Here is a 19,647-nt window from a genome sequence, read left to right on the forward strand (position 1 = left end):
CCTCAAACATTTATATCTCTAAAGGATATAATAATGTTTTAAATTGTACAGCAAAAATATATGGATATAATGAAAATGACTTGTTTTTATACCTTCCACTTCTCCATGGAACTTAAAGTCCTTTAACAGACATTATCTCATTGTTTTAAGAACTGTTATGAAACAATATGACATTTATACAACACGATTCATTCTCAATCATCCCAAAGGGCTTTACAAACCCTGGAAGAATGACTTTGCTCATGTTCAATACATAACCTCTGAGGGATGGAGGTGGGGTGGGTGGGAAGAAAAGTGGGCAGGACTGTGGTGGGTATTCTGTGGAACAGAGCAGTAATATTAAACAACCATTTAAGAAAAGAAGTGAAAGACATTATTAAACTGAAACCAAGAAGAAACAAGCAGAAAAGATTCAAGGTAAGACTGCATTACACTTGTTAAATTAAAGAAAAATATTAATACCAACTTGTCTTATTTTCATTTTTTAATCTTATTAGAATGACATATAGATACTTTAAGATTTATTATTTAAAGACTTCTCTCCTCCTTTCCTCTTTTTTTGGACTGAGAGTAGGATGCTGAAAAACAAGCACTCAGCTGGAAAAACAGAAAGGGTTTTTTTTTGTTTTGAATTTACCAGGTGTATTAGTCAGGGTTCTCTAGAAAAGCAAAACCAATAGGATTAGATGCAGTAAGCGGTTTACTATAAGGAACTGGCTCACAAGATTATGGAGGCTACAAAGTTCCAAACCTGCAGTTGGCAAGCTAGAGATCCTGTCTGAGTCTGAAGGTCCAAAAACCAAGAGAGTTGATAGTTTAAGTTCTCATCTAAAAGAGTCATAGGTTTGAAACTGAAGAAGAGCTGATGTTTCAGTTTGATTCTGAAAGCAGGAAAAGACTAGTGTCCCAGCTCAAGGTAGTCCGGGCAGGAGTTTTCTCTTACTCTCAGGAAAACAGGCCTTTTTGTTCTATTCAAGTCTCAAACTGATGGATGAGAGCCATCTACCTGCACTAGGGAGGGCAATCTCCTTTACTTCTCTACCAATTCAACTGCTAATGTCATCCAAAAACACCCTTACAGACACACTCAGAATAATGTTTGACCAAGTATCTGGGTACTTTGTGGCCCTATAAAGTTGATACATAAAATTAAACATCACATCAGATTAAGGGCCTTTGTCCTTTCTTTGACAAAATGAACAGAATTCAGCTTTCATATTACACATGCAGTCCACGTAATAATGCATATACAGAAGATACTGCCAGATGCCCTGCTTGGAACAAGGAAATATGTTTTCCTGGGCTACTAATGCTGGAAGGCTGCAGTACCTCAGTGCGGTCTCCTCTAGTCATAATTACACCAAGGGGACTACAGAAGATGGGTGGTACCTTGGTTGGGCACATGTGTGGAAGCAGAGGGGATTCAGGGGAAGAGCTGAATATCACAAAAAACTGCAGAACTAATCTCCCAGCCCCAAGTCATATGCTTATGAGGGAACAGAGCCAGTTTTCTGGAGGAATGAGAACATAAGCCTTATAGGCGACTTTGACTATCCGTTTAGCTACGGTAGAAAGGGGAGAACATTCTAAAATACCAGCTGAGGTCCCGAACCTGAAGATAACCTTCCAACACACAGCAAATCCTCTATACTATTACTGCCCCTATCACCACTGCCACCAGAGCTGCCACCAAAGATACTGCATACCTTACATGCTCAAACCTAACAATAAACAAATGAATATACTCATTGCACAGAGGAGGAAACTGAGGTAAGAGAGGCCAAGTGTTGTGGGTATGCTTTTGTTTGCCTAGTATATTTCTGACTGCTTCCTCTGATAACAGATCCTGCCCCTGATGACAGAGTGACACACCAATCAATTGATGTCTGACTTCTGGGAGGTGGGTACACAAGAAAGCTAGAAAGAAGCTAGGGTGAGTCGTCTGGTGATAGATCCTGATAAGAATCCTAGACGTCCTGCATCCAATGCCTTTGGTCTTCTTGCCTTTCCTGAAGCTTGGCTTTTCAGTGTGCTATCTCAGTATCCTATCCTGTGGTTTAAATTGTAGTTGGGTGAGACCAAGAACCTTAAGAAATACACAGATATACAACTTATCCAAGAGCAGGAGGTATCGGTGGAAGAGCTAATTCTCAAAACTAGATTCTTCTAACCTCAAAGGTTGTACTTTTAACCATGACACTTTTCTTGTCTTTGAAAATTGAAATCCTATAGTCTTATCTGCCACCAAAAGAAACTACAGCGTTTTTCTAATTATGTATGTATCTTGGCTTCTTTAATAAACTTTTTGAAAACAGTTAAGCTAACATGGAAAATCTTGTAAAATTACTCTGAAAAATACAATTTCATTTTATTGTTGAAAGGGCAAATCTTTAGTAGGCATATTTGAGTTGTGTTATTTGAGTACTATATAAAAGAGACAGACAAAGTAAGAAAATGATACTTGAAAATGATACTCTTTCTCAATCAGTGAGAAGAAATAAGAGCAAAACCGTCAAAGACCTTCATAAGTTGAAAAAACCACAGACCTTCTCCTGCAGGTTAATACAATGGAAACACTCAAATATTCAGATTCTGCTGGTTCTACAACTGTATGAAATGGGCTAGATGAATCTCTCTGAGTTTCAGTTTCCTTATTTATAAAATGGGGATTGTAATATCCATCTGTATAGGGTTGCTGTGTGATAACTAAATTCAGGTAAATAATACATAAAACTTCTAATATACAGCCTGGCACATGGTAAGCATATATGATACGGTAGCTGCTATTACTGTTGTAGCTGTCATTAAACTGAGTCAGGTGAAGGTGGTTAGAGGACTGTCAGGACAAGGATGTTGAGAAGGGTACAGAAAAACAGTTGGAAACCAAAAGCATAGAAGTATCTAATGGGTAGGAATTTTTAATTTGTTGTCAGGGTCTCTTAGATATGCACATATGTGTGTGGGGGTATAATCGTATTTATTGTAACACAGACATTGAAAAATTCTGGATGTCTGGTGCTGCTCTATCAAAATCCTAAAATTGAATTCATATGAGTAGGTCTAGAACCTTATGGTGGACAGAGCTGGAAGGACTTTGAGGAATTTGTTAATGAAAGCTTCAAAATCCTGAAGGAACTGTTTGTAGAAGCATAATAATCTCTGAGAATACCACTGGTGAGGGTTAAAGCAAAGTGAGTGTACAAGAAGTTCATAGAAACTCTATTCAAACAGTCAAGAAGTAGGAAAAACTCAAAGGGCTTCCCAGGTGACTCAGTGGTAAAGAATCCACCAGCTAATGCAGGAGACACAAGAGATGCAGGTTTGATCCCTGGGTTGGGAAGATCCCCTGGAGTAGGAAGTGGCAACCCATTCCTGTATTCTTGCCTGGAGAATTCCATGGACAGAGGAGCCTGGCGGGTTACAGTCCAAAGGGTCACAAAGAGTTGAACACAACAGAGCGTGTGTGCTCATGAAAAGGAAAAAACTCAAAGGTCCGTCAACTGATTAGCAGATAAACAAATGATGGTATATCTATTCAATGGATTATTAACTGTCAGTAAAAAGGAATAAACTACTGATACATGATACAATATGGAGACCTTGAAAATATGCTAAGGGAAAGAAGCCAGTCATAAAAAACTAAGGGAAAGATTTCTACATAAAAAATTCAATTCAAAAATGAAAAATAAGTAAACGAGACTTCATCAAAATTTAAGTTTTGTTTTTTGAAAAAAAATTAAGAGAATGAAAAATTAAGTCAGTATCTGTGAGAAAACATTTGCAAATCATATGTCTGATAAAGGACTTGTATCCAGAATGCAAAATCCAGTAAAAGATAACAATAATAAATGGTCAAAAGATTTAAATAGGCTTTTCACTAAAGACTATATACTGATGGCAAATAAACATGAAAAGATGCTTAACATCATTATTAATTAGAGGAATGCAAATTAAACCACAAGGTAACATTACCAATTATTAGAATGACTAAAATTAAAAGTGACCATACCAGTGTTAATGAGGATGTGGAATAAGAGTATCTCAAACACTGCTTGTAGGAATGTAAAATGGCACAACTAGTTTGGAAAACAGTTTGTACGTGAAGTGTGCTAGGTCTTTATGACCTCATGGATTGTAGCTTGGTAGGCTCTTTTGTCCATGGAATTCTCCAGGCAAGAATGCTGGACTGGGTTGCCATTCCCTCCTCCAGATCTGCCTAGGATTAGAACTTGGGTCTCCTGCAATGCAGGCAGATTCTTTACCACCTAAGTCATCAGGAAAACAGTTTGGCAATCTTTAAAAAGTTAAGCATACAAAACATAAACCTATCACATGACCCAGTCATTCTACTTCCAGATATATATCCAAGAGAAATAAGACCATACAGCTATATAAAAACTCACAGTAAAAACAAAAATCCTCACGGCATATCTATATCATGGGCTACTATTTAGTATAAAAGGAATAAATTACTGATATATACAATAACATGGATAAATCTCAAAATACTTATGCTGAGTGAAAGAAGCCATGCCCCAAAAGGGTATATTATGTAAGAAACATATAATTCTATTTAAATAAAATTCTAGAAAATACAAACTGCTTTATAGTGATAGGAAGAACTTGAGGGGTTGTCTGGGGATTCAGTTCAGTTCAGTCACTCAGTCATGTCTGACTCCTTGTGACCCCATGGACTGCAGCACGCCAGGCCTCCCTGTCCATCACCAACTCCCAGAGTTTACCCAAATTCATGTCCATTGAGTTGGTGATGCCATCCACCCATCTCATCCTGTCATCCCCTTCTCCTCCCGCTTTCAATCTTTCCCAGCATCAGGGTCTTTTCCAAGGAGTCATTTCTTCACATCAGGTGGTCAAAATATTGGAGTTTCAGCTTCAACATCAGTCTGGGGACTAGGGAGGGGATTATCAAGGGGCATGAAAACATACTGGACCTTGAAGAAAATATTATTTTGATTGTGGTGAAGGTTTCACAGGTATATTGTTGTTCAGTAGCTAAGTTGTATCTGACTCTTTGTGAACCCCATGGACTACAGCCTGCAAGGTTCCTCTGTTCATGGAACTTTCTAGGCAAGAATACTGGAGTGGGTTGCCATCTCCTTCTCCAAGTATATACATATGTCAAAACAAGTCAAACTATTAACTTTAAATTATTCCTTAATAAAGCTGTTAAATTTTTTTATGCATTCAAATTAATGTTTGTGGATTCTGTTTGTGATTGGGTCCTTTCGGATACCCACTCAATTTAAAGTAGCTCTCTGGTCAGTGTTTCACACTATCCTGTTTTATATTACTCTCTTAGCTCTTACTATCTACTTTATTATTTGTTCATCTGTACTCTTCATTTTAACATTTTAAAAATATTATCCTGTTTCCTTCATTCTTATTTTTCTCTTTCCCCTTACAAGTTATAGAATTATCCATTTAGATAGAAAAGTCAATTTAATTCATTCCTTCTGCAAATATTTGTTGAATACTTTTTATTTTGTGAGTCACTGTGTCAAGTACCAAGCACAGGGAAGGGATGAATCAGCTATGACTCCTGCCTGGCAGGGCACCCTTCCAACTATTGCTCTACTTTATTGCCCTTCATTTTACGGTGAAATCTTAGTTCTCTCTCAAAATCTGGCTCAGATACTTGGTCAGGTTTTTTCAACCAAATGGATTACTGCCTCTTTAGTTCTTCACGCTTTGGTTTATATTATGTAACAGAATTTGCTGATTTTCTCTGTGAATTTATTCTCTCCTTTTACCTTTTAGTGACAGAACCAACCCTCACCTCCCCAGTCCTAACATTAAGTTCTAGTCAGGCATTTGGCCACCCAGCTGTATTCTAGCTTTCTGAGAGCTGGGTATGGCCATGTGATTTCAGGACAATATGATATGAATGAAAGTGCTGGGTGCCACTTTCTGGTCAATTTTAAGATGAAGCCTTTTGTCTGGTCCTTGATTTTTCCTCTTCCCTCATTAGAACACAGACATACAGGTGAGCAATGCGGACACTGAAAAATCAAAATGAAACGAAATTTGTCTCTTGAATCACTTTCTAGCCCTGAAGTGTTTACACGCCGATGGCCTGCGCGAGAGAAACAATCCCCAGTTTCAACTGAACACTGTATTTCTGTGTCCCTATCTGCTTCTCTCACTCACTCTTTTTAACAGCAGCTTCTTTTGTAGTGAATAAAAGCAACACTGGTAATAGAAACTTTCCCCTGTGGAACTCCTTGTACAAAGTAAGCAGATCTTATTTTCTCAGGATGGGAAGGACATCCAATAAATACCAAGTGACAAATGTCTAACACAACATCATCAAATCAATTTCCTCATTATCTACCATGTTATATAAAGGACTAAGAAGTTATGCCAGGAGTAATTTATTATTGTAACCCTGTTTTAAAAACTATTTTGTTGATCCTGTTATTAGTTCCTTTTTTCCACCTCATTGCATTAAATTTGCCTGCTTCTTTTTCTTTTTTTAAAGCTTCTTTACATGAGAAGCATTTTTTAGTAATTTCCTAAAATAGTACAAGTATCTGAAGCTATGATTTTCCTTCTAAGTACAGCGATAGACACATCAACATATTTGGAAATCATTCAGTTCAAAATCAGTTGTTATTAATTCTTAACAACTGCATTTTGTCAGAGAAGGTAGGCTGTTTGAAAACAGTCAACTGAAACCTTTCTAACTTTCTTCAAGGATGCTGGCAAAGACTGCATTCTGAAGCTGTTGGGTGCAATATTCTCTATAGGTGTATTATATAAAGTAGGTTAACTGAGTAGTCCAAATCTATAGTTTCATTAATTTTTCTATATGCTTTTAAAATCAGTTATTGAGAAAAATGTATTAAATTCTCCCACTATGATGAACTTATTTACTTATTATAGGTCTACCAATTTTTGCTTCATACATTTTGAGTTTGTGTTACTGGGTACACTCAGGTTTAGGATTGATAAATCTTCCTGGAAAAGTAAATTTTTGTTATTAGGTAGAGACTCTCTTTATCCCTAATCATACATTTTGGCCCTAAGAATTAGATTGTACAATATATTTAAGATGTTTCTCAAGTAAATAGTACCTGATTAAATTTCTTTTTTCAACCCAGTTTGACCATCTCAATCTTTTAAAGTAAAGTATTTGACTTTTTGCATTATTTCAGTATAATCACTAGTATATCTTTATTTTATGTCTACTATCTTATTTTGTACCATTATTTTTAATATCCTATCCAGACTGCATTTCTTTTTCTCTTTTTTCTTGCTTCCTTTTCAGTTCAATTTTTCCTTAATCCATCTTTTTTCTCTACCAGTTTGGTAGTTATTTTTCCATTCCTTTTATCAGTTTTCTTAAAAATATTAACATGCATATTTACTGTGATCAAGTCTAAAAGTTAATTTGGGTCTTTACTTTCTTCCCAAATAAGAACCATAGCATGCTTTTCCAAACTTCCTTATCTGCTCCTCAAACTTATATGCCATTGTTATTATATATTTTATTTTTATTGTTAACATAAGACATTATTGTTATTTTATTCATTCAATGTTTCTTCAGATGTACTCATGTATTTATTACTTTCCACATTCCTTTCTCTTTGCACTACAGATTTTCCATATGGGCTCACCTTTTGCCTAAAGTATGTCCTTTAGAATTTCTTTTAATGACGGTATGTAGGTAGCAAAGTCTCTCAGTTTTGAAGAACATTTTCCTTCAACATGCTGAAGATTATATTCTTACGTCCTCACTTGTTGCTGTTGAAAAATCAGCTCTTCCTTTTAAAAAGATGTCTTTTCTCTACTGCTGCTTTTAAGGTCTCTCTGTGTTGAATGCTAGGAAGTAGTAACTTGACGTGTCTAGAACTGGTTTTATTTTTATTTATTCTCTATTCATTTTTTTTTAAAAAAACTTCGTTACTCTGTGAATTGATCTTTTTCATTAGAGAATTTTCAGCTATCATCTCTTCAACTCTTGCCTTTGCCTTTTGATCTCTTCCTAGAATTTGATTAGACATTAGGTAATTTTTTTTCTCTTCTAGGTCTATCATTTGGGGCTGAATTTCACATAATGTTTTCAGATCTGTCTTTCAGTGCACTAATGTTCTTTTAAGCTGTGTCTAATTTGTTAAAAAACCAAACAAACAAAAAAAAAACCTCCTGAGTTTTTAATGTCAACTATTATAGATTTTATTTCAAGGAAATTAACCTTTTTTGTTTCAAAATTTGTTTGTTCTTAGTTTATCATTTCTTGAAATACGTTACATATACTTAACATTCAGTGTCGGAATGAAGTCCTAAGAATCTGTTCGAGTCTGATTCCATTCTCTGTTGTTTCTATCAGGTTTTTGACAGGATGCCTGGATTGGTGTGTGTCTGTTTGTGTTTTCATTCAGAACTACTCTATTTTCTTTTGAATTTTAAGAAGAGGGGATGAAAGCAGGTTCCTCTTAAAAAGATTTATGCTTTCTTCTATCAGACTTATGCGGGCACTAAGAATCCAGGACTATTCCCAACTACATTCTTGGCGGGAGGATTTTGAAGCCATCCAAGCATGGTCAATTGGCACTCCAAACTAATGGGAAGACTGCCTCGTGGCTAGACTTCCTAGTAAATGCTCTTGCCCCAAAATACTCTGTGACATGACTCAAGACAGGTAGTTTTCCTTGTAGTCTTCTGATGGGGGATAAGGTGATTTTGTTTATTTCTAATTCTCCCTGCCATGAAGGATGAGATGGTTTGGGTCCCCAACTACATGGGACAGTCTTTTATTAGTCAGCCTCTACCTTGGGAAGGGCTTGGGTTTTATGTTCTCTCTTGGTAAGACCTCAAAAAACAATGTTTCAGTTCACCCAGTTTAGCAAATGTCATTAGAGTTACAGCTAGACCTGGTGCCCCACTTACTTCTATTACCTCACACCTTTACTTATTCCTTGGTTTGAATATTTCTTGTGGGCTTTTTTTTTTTTAAAAAAAAAGCCCATAGGAGCATATGAGAAGTTCTTTTATTTAAATAGTATATCCAACATTTCTAGTTGCTTTTAGCAGTAAGATCAGTTTGAACTCAATCTGTTGTGTTGTTAGAAATGAACATTTTCTACAACATTACAATTTTTGTCACTCATTCAAAAATCTTATGTTTTAGTCTTTGAAAAAGCACAAGTCTAATGATAAAGTGCTCTTTAAAGGACTCTAGGTTTGTTGAGAAGATCTTAGAAACAATTATTAGCACTAAAACCAAGGTGAGTTTTAATAAATAACAATTGAAAAGTTACAGACTGTACCTACTCAAGATTAGATCAAACTGAAAAGCAGAGCTGTAGAAAGAGCTCTGCTACTGGCTATGCGGCTTGGGTAGGCCCCTTAACGGGCTGGCCTTTGGTTTCCTATGGGTTTCCTGGTGGCTAGGATGGCAAAGAATCTGCCTGCAATGCAGGAGTCCTGGCTTCGATTCCTGGGTCGGGAAGATCCCCTGGAGAAGGGAATGGCTACCACCTCCAGTATTCTTACCTGGAGAATTCCATGACAGAGGAGCCAGGTGGGCTATAGAGTCCATGGGGTGGCAGAGTCAGACACGACTGAGTGACAAACACTTTTGATTTCCTATATATACTGGAGGGGTAGGGCTGGATGTTCCTCTCAGAACCAAACCTCTGTGACTGCACAGAGCTATGGGATGTAGACCATACTCAGCATAGAAGTCTCTGATGTCATAGCATTGCTTGTGGCTAGCCTAGTTTCACATTTTAAACATACTGCAGCATGTTTTTAAAAAGCTTACACTCTGGTGAGGCCATTAAAAAAAATCAATATAGACTACTTTTGTACTTCAAATAAATTCTTAATGATTCTTAATATTTTGACATCTTCTTAGTTCTGAGAACTTCATTATTCTCTTTGTTCTATCTGGTATTTCAAAATTTTTAATGTAGCTATTAACAAAATTTATGGATTATCTGGTTTTTGCATGAAAAATTACTATTACTCAAAAGCTGCATCTGAGTAATCTGCCAGGAGTTTATGTGAAGAATTTTGAAAACAGAACCATTTAAAACTGTCAGCATATTGCATTAATCATTAAAAAAAAAAAATCAACCTAATACCACACAGATTAAACTGTCCCAAGTAAGTTTTAATGCAACATATTCACAGGTTTACACTATAAAGTTGTGAAAATAATATCTTTTTCAAATTTGATTAAGTGCTGCAAGATGTTGAAGAAACTCAGCACTCAAATGAGTTATATGTTTGATGTCATTTTTGGCAAAGCCTCAGAAAATGTCACATAAAAGAAAAACATCTTACTTAAAATAAGGTCTTGACAGCAGTCTGGAATAGTTAACAACACCATTCCCAAATGGAATTGCTGGTTATAATCAAACTTTTAATGACGGTATTAGTTCCCTCTTCGAGACAATTTAAATACCCAAACAAAACAAAATAAAATAACAATATGTGCACGCACACATACACAGTCCTCACCTCTTTTATTTTCTAATGTGGACGAATTTTTAATTATTTCAATTCAAGCTCCAAATATCTTACAGATTTATCAATGGCCACTTGGGAAATGACAAGATGGCAAGCTACCAGGCAATGTCAGTCTTCTAGTTTTAACTTATGAGAGGTACAAATAATTCCCATCAGCAATGCAGATGGAGTCCCTCACATCTTCTAAACCCTAGAACTAAAAACAATGGGAAATTTTCATCTCTCATTTACATTTATACAGTCTTTATCATCTTCTAAAGTCTACTCTATCAGATATGAGAGAATGAAGAGGAAGACATGTCCCTAAAAGCAAGTTGTCCATTTAAGAGTTAACAGTCAATTCACTTGGAAAGTTTGAAAAATATATGTATTACAAAAAAGATTATGATAAAATAAGATTATGGAAAACAATACACATGTGTTTCTGGCATGAAGATTTAAAAGTACAGAAAAATAAATATCACAAAGTTAACCATGGCTATCTTTGGAAGATGTATTATGGAGTGGTCTTTCTTTTTCTCATTTATACTTCTCTATATTTCTGCTATCTTTGCAAAGGACATATGTTACTTTTACTATTGGGAGAAATAACATACTTTTTTTTCTTTTTAAAAAGAGACAGTTATGGCCAAAGGTTCATACTTACCCAAATCAATTAATAAACCTATATTTAATGGGTTAGGAATGGCATTGATATTAAAAAGGAAGACAGGCTGCAGTTACTAAAAAAACAGCTTAAGGTTTTTGTCAAATTTCCAATATTGGAATTACATCAATCACCAGGCAAAAAGAATGCTTATTAAAAAACTATATTAAGACAGTGAAGGGCAGCAAAGAGGTATTCCTAATACACTGGCTTTTAAAAGTAGCAAGAGATGAGAGTCCTAAGTAACTGCTAGGAGGTCTGCAAGACGGCACAGAATTCAAGAAAATAAAATTAAATATGCCCACAATGTATAATCCTTAAAGCACAACAAGATTTGTTCATGGTGGCTAGCGAAAAGTCTGAGAAGGACTGTCTAAAAAAGAATAGAGTTCGCTATGGACTCACAAATTAAAGATAATCATCTCTTACTCACTTTATAAAAAGATTAAATTCTTGGTCTAATTGTGAGGGTATGTACATCTTTATACTTGTTATATGCTTTTAAAAGTCTTTATTATTTTAAAAAGTATATTTTTGAAAAACATACTGTTACAAATAAACATAAATGTAAATGTACATAAATGTAGTAAATGCATGTAAATGTAGTAAAGGTACGTAAATGTAGTAAACTGCATTCAATAAGATTTCACTTGACAGACTGTCCTGACTATAGAAGAAAGCTTCATTTTTCCAGGACTTCTAGGAAATGAAGGATTCCACACAATTAACTATTTCAGATAAAAAAAAATCTTATCTTTAGCTGATAAAATAATTAAAAACAGTTTTTCAATCAATCAAGTTAGACCCACTGCCCATTCTCTGCCTTATTAAACAGTAATAAACAACATCTAAACTTTTCTTAATGAACCAGAGTTATTAAAATGAGCATCAATAATTTGAATATTGACATACTTTCAAATATAGTGAAATATCATCTATAGTAAATATGTCCATAACATTCCACTACCACCTTCCTGTGTTTCCTTGCCTAATGTAGTGTTCAGTATCAACCCTTACTGCTACCTGAATGGATGTCCCCAGCTGTATCTTTATCTCTCACTTTAAAAAATTTTATTTTCTTTTTAGTTCAATAAAATAGTAGGCTAGGAAGATCCACAGGGAAGTCCTGCCCTGGGTTTTCCTTTGCTTATTTATTTTCTAGTCCTTGAGATATACTTTATACACCATCAAATTTTCCCTTTTAAAGAGGACTGTCCCACACTTGTATTATTCTTTAACTTGTTTTGAAATGTAAAATCAGATAAACAATTTGTTAGTACCACGCTCAAAGTAAGAATCTATAGACTATTATTGACGGTTGGACTGAGAGGCTTTCTATAAGTCAAGGGCAAATATACTTCCACTTTTCTGTGTAAATAACATTAAAAGGTGGCAATACAGTAAGAGTAGACTATGGGAAAAATAGGTCTGATACTTCTAGGCTCCAAGAAAAAAATGATGACTTAAGACTCCCTGAAGAGAGTTAACTGCTGTGGCAAACAGGACCAGTTTGCTCAGAGAGGAATTAATTATACATAGTATCAGGCACAACACAGAGCTAACATTCCACAATGGTTTCTGTTTCTTATAAAAACCAAGATTAAGCTAGTTTAACATAATATGTGAGACGAAAAGTAGTTAAAAAAAACCCAAAAAACTATATACTTTCACAACCTATTAAGCGTGAAGGGCCTTAATCTGACTTAATCCAGCATTAAAAAGACAGTTTGAAGAAACCTGAAATGGCCCAGAGCAATTTGAGAGGTACTAAGCACCTCAGGGATGTGTTTCATGAAGAGGGTTTTAAATTCTTTCTTGATTTACAAGCTCAGATTGCTCTTCCTCCTCTAATTTCTGGCACTAGTCATACAGCAGGTATTGTGTGCCTGGAACTTTGAAAAGAGGATCTGACACCTTATCTCCCTAAAGCTGATTAGAGAATATGTCCAAACATGTATTTCTATGTGACTGTGTTCAGTTTGGTACTGGTTTTGATATGATGAAACTTAAAGAAATCTGGAAAGGACTTAGAGGCATAATTTAATGAAAAGGATTATATAGTTTATTAAAGAACTTGACAGAGCCAACCCAGGAAACCAACTCTATCTCCAATTAACTATCAATCTTACTTGAAATTTATTACCCCCTACAAAAATCCTATGCACAGGCCTGGATGATTTACAGTGGGACTAAAGAGACTCCCAGGCTGTAAACAGACTGTCCTGCAGTACATCTCTTTTGACACTGCTGGTATCTAAAGTAAAACACCACATTCCTTGTTTACTTAAATTGGGATGTTAGAGCCTACTGCAGAATCTGTATTCAACTAAGAAATGTAACTGTTTTGAATTTTAGAATCAAGTTTCACATTACTATAAAAATTATCATTATACGACTATAATAGTGGCTTTATTCCGTCACATTCTAGTTCTCTAATTTACTGAAGTCTTCTTTTATACATTAGCTGAAGCCTTTAAAAACTAAATAGGTGGCAGAGCAATGGCAAAAATTATGAGGTTATATTTATGTAGTGCTCTTCTTCATACATAGAGGCATAATTACATCTATTACCTGACCATATCTCTGTGATAGAAGAAAGAGCAGAACTTGAGGTTTACTGGGAAGACTGAAGGGAAAAATGGATGGCCCCATATTCAATTTTACCACATAGAGAAGCTTTTTTACTACACTAGTGTTAGAAAAGATTTATACATTGACTCAATTATATGTACATGCTTTCATACTAGGACAGAGATGTTAAGAGGCTTCTGGTTTACGGATCAATATTCTTTTCTGGGGAACAGCTTTGTTGAAGCATAACTAGCATACAAATGAGCTGTACATGTTTGAACATGCACAGTTTGCAAATGAGCTGTACATGTTTGAACATGCACAGTTTGACGGGTTTGAACATGTGCATATACTCAGGGCCACTATCACTACAATCAGGTAATATCAAAATGGCAATGTATTTAGAATTGCTTAATTGTATGTGGCCCAAAGTATTTATCAATGTAAAAGTAACAATGAATTTTAATTATTTTATTTTCTGTCATAACGGAACTGAAGGAATTAATAAAGAATAAATTCAGTAAAACATTAAAAAAGCAGACCTTATGTTAAGATTATATAAAATCTTATCTTAGATTTTCTATATGGAGAAACAGATGGATCCTGGTTTCAAAGTACTTTCCTCAGGTAATAGAAAAGATTTAGAAGCCAAACTGGTTAAAATGAAAAAAGGGAAAGTTAAAGTATTAGTCACTCAGTCATGACTGACTCTTTGCGACCCCATGGACTGTAGCCCGCCTGCTCCTCTGCCCGTGGAATTCTTCACACAAGAATACTGAAGTGGGTTGCCATTCCCTTCTCCAGGAGATCTTCTCAACCGAGGGATCAAACCAGGGTTTCCCCCAGTTGCAAGTAGATTCTTTCCCATCTGAGCCACCAGGAAAGCCCATGGTTAGAATACAAATTCCTAATTATCTACACAGGTCTGGCTAAGGATCTAGCTCAGGAAATTCGACAGAGATGATAAAACTAAGGGAATACTACTCCCTGATCAAAGGTGATTCCCTGCGATGACAGCAGCCCTGAGGAGAGCACCACATCTTCTAGAGCGCCTGCCTGCGTGGGAGACCTCCATTCACACACTGACCGAGCTTGGGAAACCAGTACAGGGACAGGAGCACACAGAAGCTTTCTTGTTCTTAGGGGTCTCTTGCCAAGTGCTTTTAATGTGGAAGTAATACGTTAAATTCTAAAAAAAAGTGGCAGTAGTCAGCAAGTATTAGACTTGCCAAATTAATTCATAAAATCAGGAAATACTACTACTGGAAGCTTTACTTAAGAATGCAAATACGTAGTTCACACACACATACTTTTTAAGAAAGAATATAATTATAAAAATACAACTGTGAAAACACAGTTAAGGAAAGCTCATTGTGAGATTTAATTTATGTCATATTTACATGTAGCCATGTTGATTATAGGCTTTAATTCGAACACCATATTAAAATTCATATTTTAAGTTTGTAAGTCTGGACAGAGAACAAAATAAAACCATGAATAACTATATTTCTCTTACAAATATAAAATTATTATTTTTATATAGCACTGTAAATTTATTAAAGGTCTTCTCATTACCTAATTCGGAGAAGGCAATGGCAACCCACTCCAGTACTTTTGCCTGGAAAATCCTATGGACGGAGGAGCCCGGTAGGCTGCAGTCCATGGGGTCGGGGAAGCAGTTGGACACGACTGAGTGACTTCACTTTCACTTTCCACTTTCATGCATTGGAGAAGGAAATGGCAACCCACTCCAGTGTTCTTGCCTGGAGAATTCCAGGGACGGCAGAGCCTGGTAGGCTGCCGTCTATGGGGTCGCACAGAGTCAGACACGACTGAAGTGACTTAGCAGCAGCAGCAGCAGCATTACCTAATTTACTTTTTACAAGCAACTTGAAAGGTGCACAATGCATTTTATCTCTAGATTTATGATAAAAAAATAGAGTCACTAAAGCTTAAAAAACTTCACTGCTAGTAACTGAAAGTGAGTCAATACCTTCCTGTATACCTTGAAAGAAAATATAACATTCTAAACGATTCTTACAACCATTAGTGTTACAGATAAATGAGCACCTAGTATTAATGTCAAAATTTGTATTAAAAATAGTAAATTCTTCTTAACGAAGTATTCCAAGTAATAAAAGTAGTAGTAATCAAGAAAACAGTCACCATTAGAACACCACAGTAAATAACTGTTGCCTGTATGCAATATCCATCAATGGAGGCTGAAATTAGTGGGAGGAAATTCAAAAAGAAGCAGGATATTTGTGTAGTCGCAAAATATCTTCCCCCGCAACAGTTATAATTTCAAAGGGAAAAAGCAACTTAACAGTGTAGCAACTAAGCAGAAACCACATTAACCAGGTGATCATGGTAGTATCACCAATAAAAAGAAAGCCGACATCTTGTTACTTCTGGAACAATGTATGGAGAACGACACACCACTTATGAGGCAATCTTTCCAACAAATGTGTAACCTCAGTCTAATTATGAGAAAACAGGAGACAAACTCAAACTGAGACATTCAAAATATTAGATACAAAAATCTAATTAGATACAAAATATCTAATCAGGATTCTCCAAAGTGTCAAGGTCAGGAAAGACAAGAAAGGATGGGGGAAGTGTTAAAAATGAGAAGAGACTAAGGAGACATGATGACTAAATGTGGTATGGAATTCTGGAAGGAATTATAGAACAGACAAAGGACATTAGTGGGAAAACTGATGAAATTCTAATAAGTTCTGCAGTTAGTAATAGTGCTGTGTTAATATTAATTGCTTAGTTTTGATCCTTGTACTATGGTTATAAGACCTTAACATTAAAGGTATATGGAAACTCCTGATTTTTATAACTGCTGTGTAAGCCTAAAATTATTTCAAAATAATAAAAAAAATAAATGGCCCATTCTGAGACTAAAAGAAAAATGACAGCAACCAAATGATCACAGTTTTAGAGAAGCTAATTTTAACTGTCTTTTAGATTTAGGGAAAATCCAGGTATTTCTAGATGATACAAGAAAAATTAAATTGAGAAAATTACCAATATAATTCTCTAATTACAGCATAAAAAGTTTTAATCTGGTTAACTTTCATATAAACAGACTGAAATAAGCTTCAGAAGACTCTTTTGTTGTGTTAAGAAATCAATGTTTTAAGACTCAAATCTTTCTTTACCTAATTGTATTAAGTATTTCAAAGGCAGATAAATTAACTCAGCAATGTTTACATCTAGTATAAGTCTTAACCATACAGCTCTATTTAAGAAACTTCCTACTGCAGTTCTCTCAGTTCTTTGAGATCATAGACTACAAAAGCAAGAACCATCCATTGCCAACTTCACAGTACATCATGGACGTTGAGATGGAGTGTGGGAATAACAATTACTAGGTCAGAAAAGAATAAAAAAATGAAGATCTTCCCAGTTAAAAGGAATTACTTTCATATATTTAGAGTGCTTTTTAATTATAAGAAACAATCTCCTGGGAAAATTATACATAAACTTAAAGAATCCTTATGGTACTTCAAATCTCAATATTGCCAATATATCTTCTTTCTATTCTGGGTTACATTTTACCAATATGATCTAGTCACATATATAAGTTTATCCTTTTTTGGGTGAGTTAACTTTTTAATAATTTGTTTCATTCAAACATATTTTGGCAATTTCAAGTTCTTCATCAAGTATCTTGCCTTTACTACAATAGTCATTGGGAACATGGTGCAAATCATCTAAGAACTTCGAGCTTTAGAGGGTTATGTGGTATAACTTGCGCTACTTAAAATAAATAATAATCACATGGTCAAATGCTGTACCACTGTTTGGTTTTGGAATGTGTATTCTTTAAGGTTAGATGTTACATCTTATGCTTTATCTCCAGTCACTATTACAGAAGCTAGTATCAATTGATAAATTATTCATGCTTTCCAAAAGGGAGAATACACAAGATATATGCACAAAGCAAATTTATTAAGCCAAATTTAGTGTACATTATTAAAGATAACAGTTAAATTTCTGATCATGTTCACCAAATCTATAATGTATTTTACTATTATAAAGAGAAGACAGATTTGAGGGTTCCAATTGCTATTTTGGAAACTGAACATTACATGTTTCATAGCTGAAACAGCTAAAAGATCTTCAGTGCAATAGCTTTTCTGAAGCTGTTCTAGCTTAATAAAAATAAAAAAATCACAGTACAATAAAGAAATATTTAACTTGTATAAAAAGCAGGGTATTATTCTGATAAGCTTTTGATCATTTTTATCAATGTTTTAGAGTTTCTGTACTTAAATAAGAGCAAAATAAAAAACCAGGAATTCGTATTTAATACTATTCAACGATGTATGAATAATGTTTACACAAGTGCCATATGCAGGGCCTAAACACTTTTATTAAATGTGTTAAAGAGTACACAATGTTAAAAAAAAAAAACACTCTATCCTGTGCACTTCTAGATATGTGCTATGACAACATAAGTTTTGCCTGATGTTAAGTACTCTCTTTATTAAGGAACAGTAGTTATGATCACATTTGACTGAATTTCCTTTTCAGACAAAAGTTCTAAATGAAGCAATTTTATTGACTAGCCAAACAAAGTAATAAATACCACCACCACTCAATTCAGGAAGGAGAGAGGGAAGAAATACCAAGTGAAAATATAAGCTTGATAACCGTGCTTACCTTCACTTCTTTTTTCTGCTTGTTTTGCGGAATTTTCTGCTTTCTTCTGTTTTGCTGCTAAGAGTTCCCGCTTTAATTGTCTTGCTTCTTTTCTGAGCTCTTCACTACAAATCAAAAACAATTATGTAAGTTTATAACAGACTGAGAAAAGCTGTTTAGCAAAAAAACCTGAACCCAGTTGTCATGTACGGTAAGAAAACATAAATAATGTAATTCATTTTGTTTCTGTGTATGTGTATTTACGGTATGGAAGTGAAATGAAGTGACAGTCACTCAGTCGTGTCCGACTCTCTGCAATCCCATGGACTGTAGCCTGCCAGGCTTCTCTGTCCATGGAATTCTCCAGGCAAGAATACTAGAGTGGGTTGCCATTCCCTTCTCCAGGGGATCTTCCTGACCCAGGGATTGAACCTGGGTCTCCCTCACTACAGGCAGATTCTTTACCATCTGAACCACAGGGTATGGAAACATACTTAAAAGATATATTAAAAGTTGTGATTTCACCAAAGCAATATAATATGAAAGTGAAAGTGAAGTCGCTCTGTCTGACTCTTTGTGACCCCATGGACTGTAGCCTACCAGGCTCCTCCATCCATGGGATTTTCCAGGCAAGAATACTGGAGTGGGTAGTCATTTCAGAACCCAGGTCTCCAGCATTGCAGGCAGACGCTTTACTATGAAATATAGGGGCATCCCAGGTGGCACAGTGGTAAAGAATCCTCTTGCCAATACAGGAGACCCAGGAAAGGCAGGTTTGATTCCTAGGTTGGGAAGATGCCCTGGAGAAGGAATTGGTAACCCACTCCAGATTCCTGCCTGAAAAATTCCATAAACAGAGGAGCCTGGTGGGCTCCTCCATGAGGTCACAAAGAGCTAGACATGACTGAAGCAACTTAGCACGCACACAGGCATGCACTATGAAATAAAGCCCTTCAAGTATATCAAACAGTTGATGAGTGATAAATGAACCTTTGTTCTCCCTCTAATTTACTTTCAAATTTAACATTCTAAATTCAGTTTAATAACACATGGAGATTCCGAATCAAAACAAACTTTTTAATATAAATACTATTCTCTAAACCTGGGCATACACAAAAAATATCTGACTTCAAAACTTACTGAATTCCTGAATTGGTACCAGTAACTACCACTTATCAAGCGATTATTACATGCTAGGAACAATGCTAAAATTTTTCTTGAATTCCTGAATTGGTACCAGTAACTACCACTTATCAAGCAATTATTACATGCTAGGA

At 35.4% G+C, this 19,647-nt stretch overlaps 1 protein-coding gene across 2 annotated transcripts in view; it reads right to left on the bottom strand.

Annotated features, from left to right (window-relative positions):
- Window positions 1-19,647, bottom strand: part of CWC27 (CWC27 spliceosome associated cyclophilin) — a 270,424-nt gene that overhangs the window by 103,691 nt on the left and 147,086 nt on the right. For both annotated transcript variants that reach the window (XM_068990605.1, XM_068990604.1), the window contains exon 11: window positions 18,392-18,495. In XM_068990605.1, the coding sequence (XP_068846706.1) occupies window positions 18,392-18,495 (104 nt within the window). The remainder of the gene's footprint in view (window positions 1-18,391; window positions 18,496-19,647) is intronic.

The sequence above is a fragment of the Capricornis sumatraensis genome, chromosome 18 (assembly GCF_032405125.1).
Source record: "Capricornis sumatraensis isolate serow.1 chromosome 18, serow.2, whole genome shotgun sequence".
In the NCBI taxonomy this organism is placed as follows: Eukaryota; Metazoa; Chordata; class Mammalia; order Artiodactyla; family Bovidae; genus Capricornis; species Capricornis sumatraensis.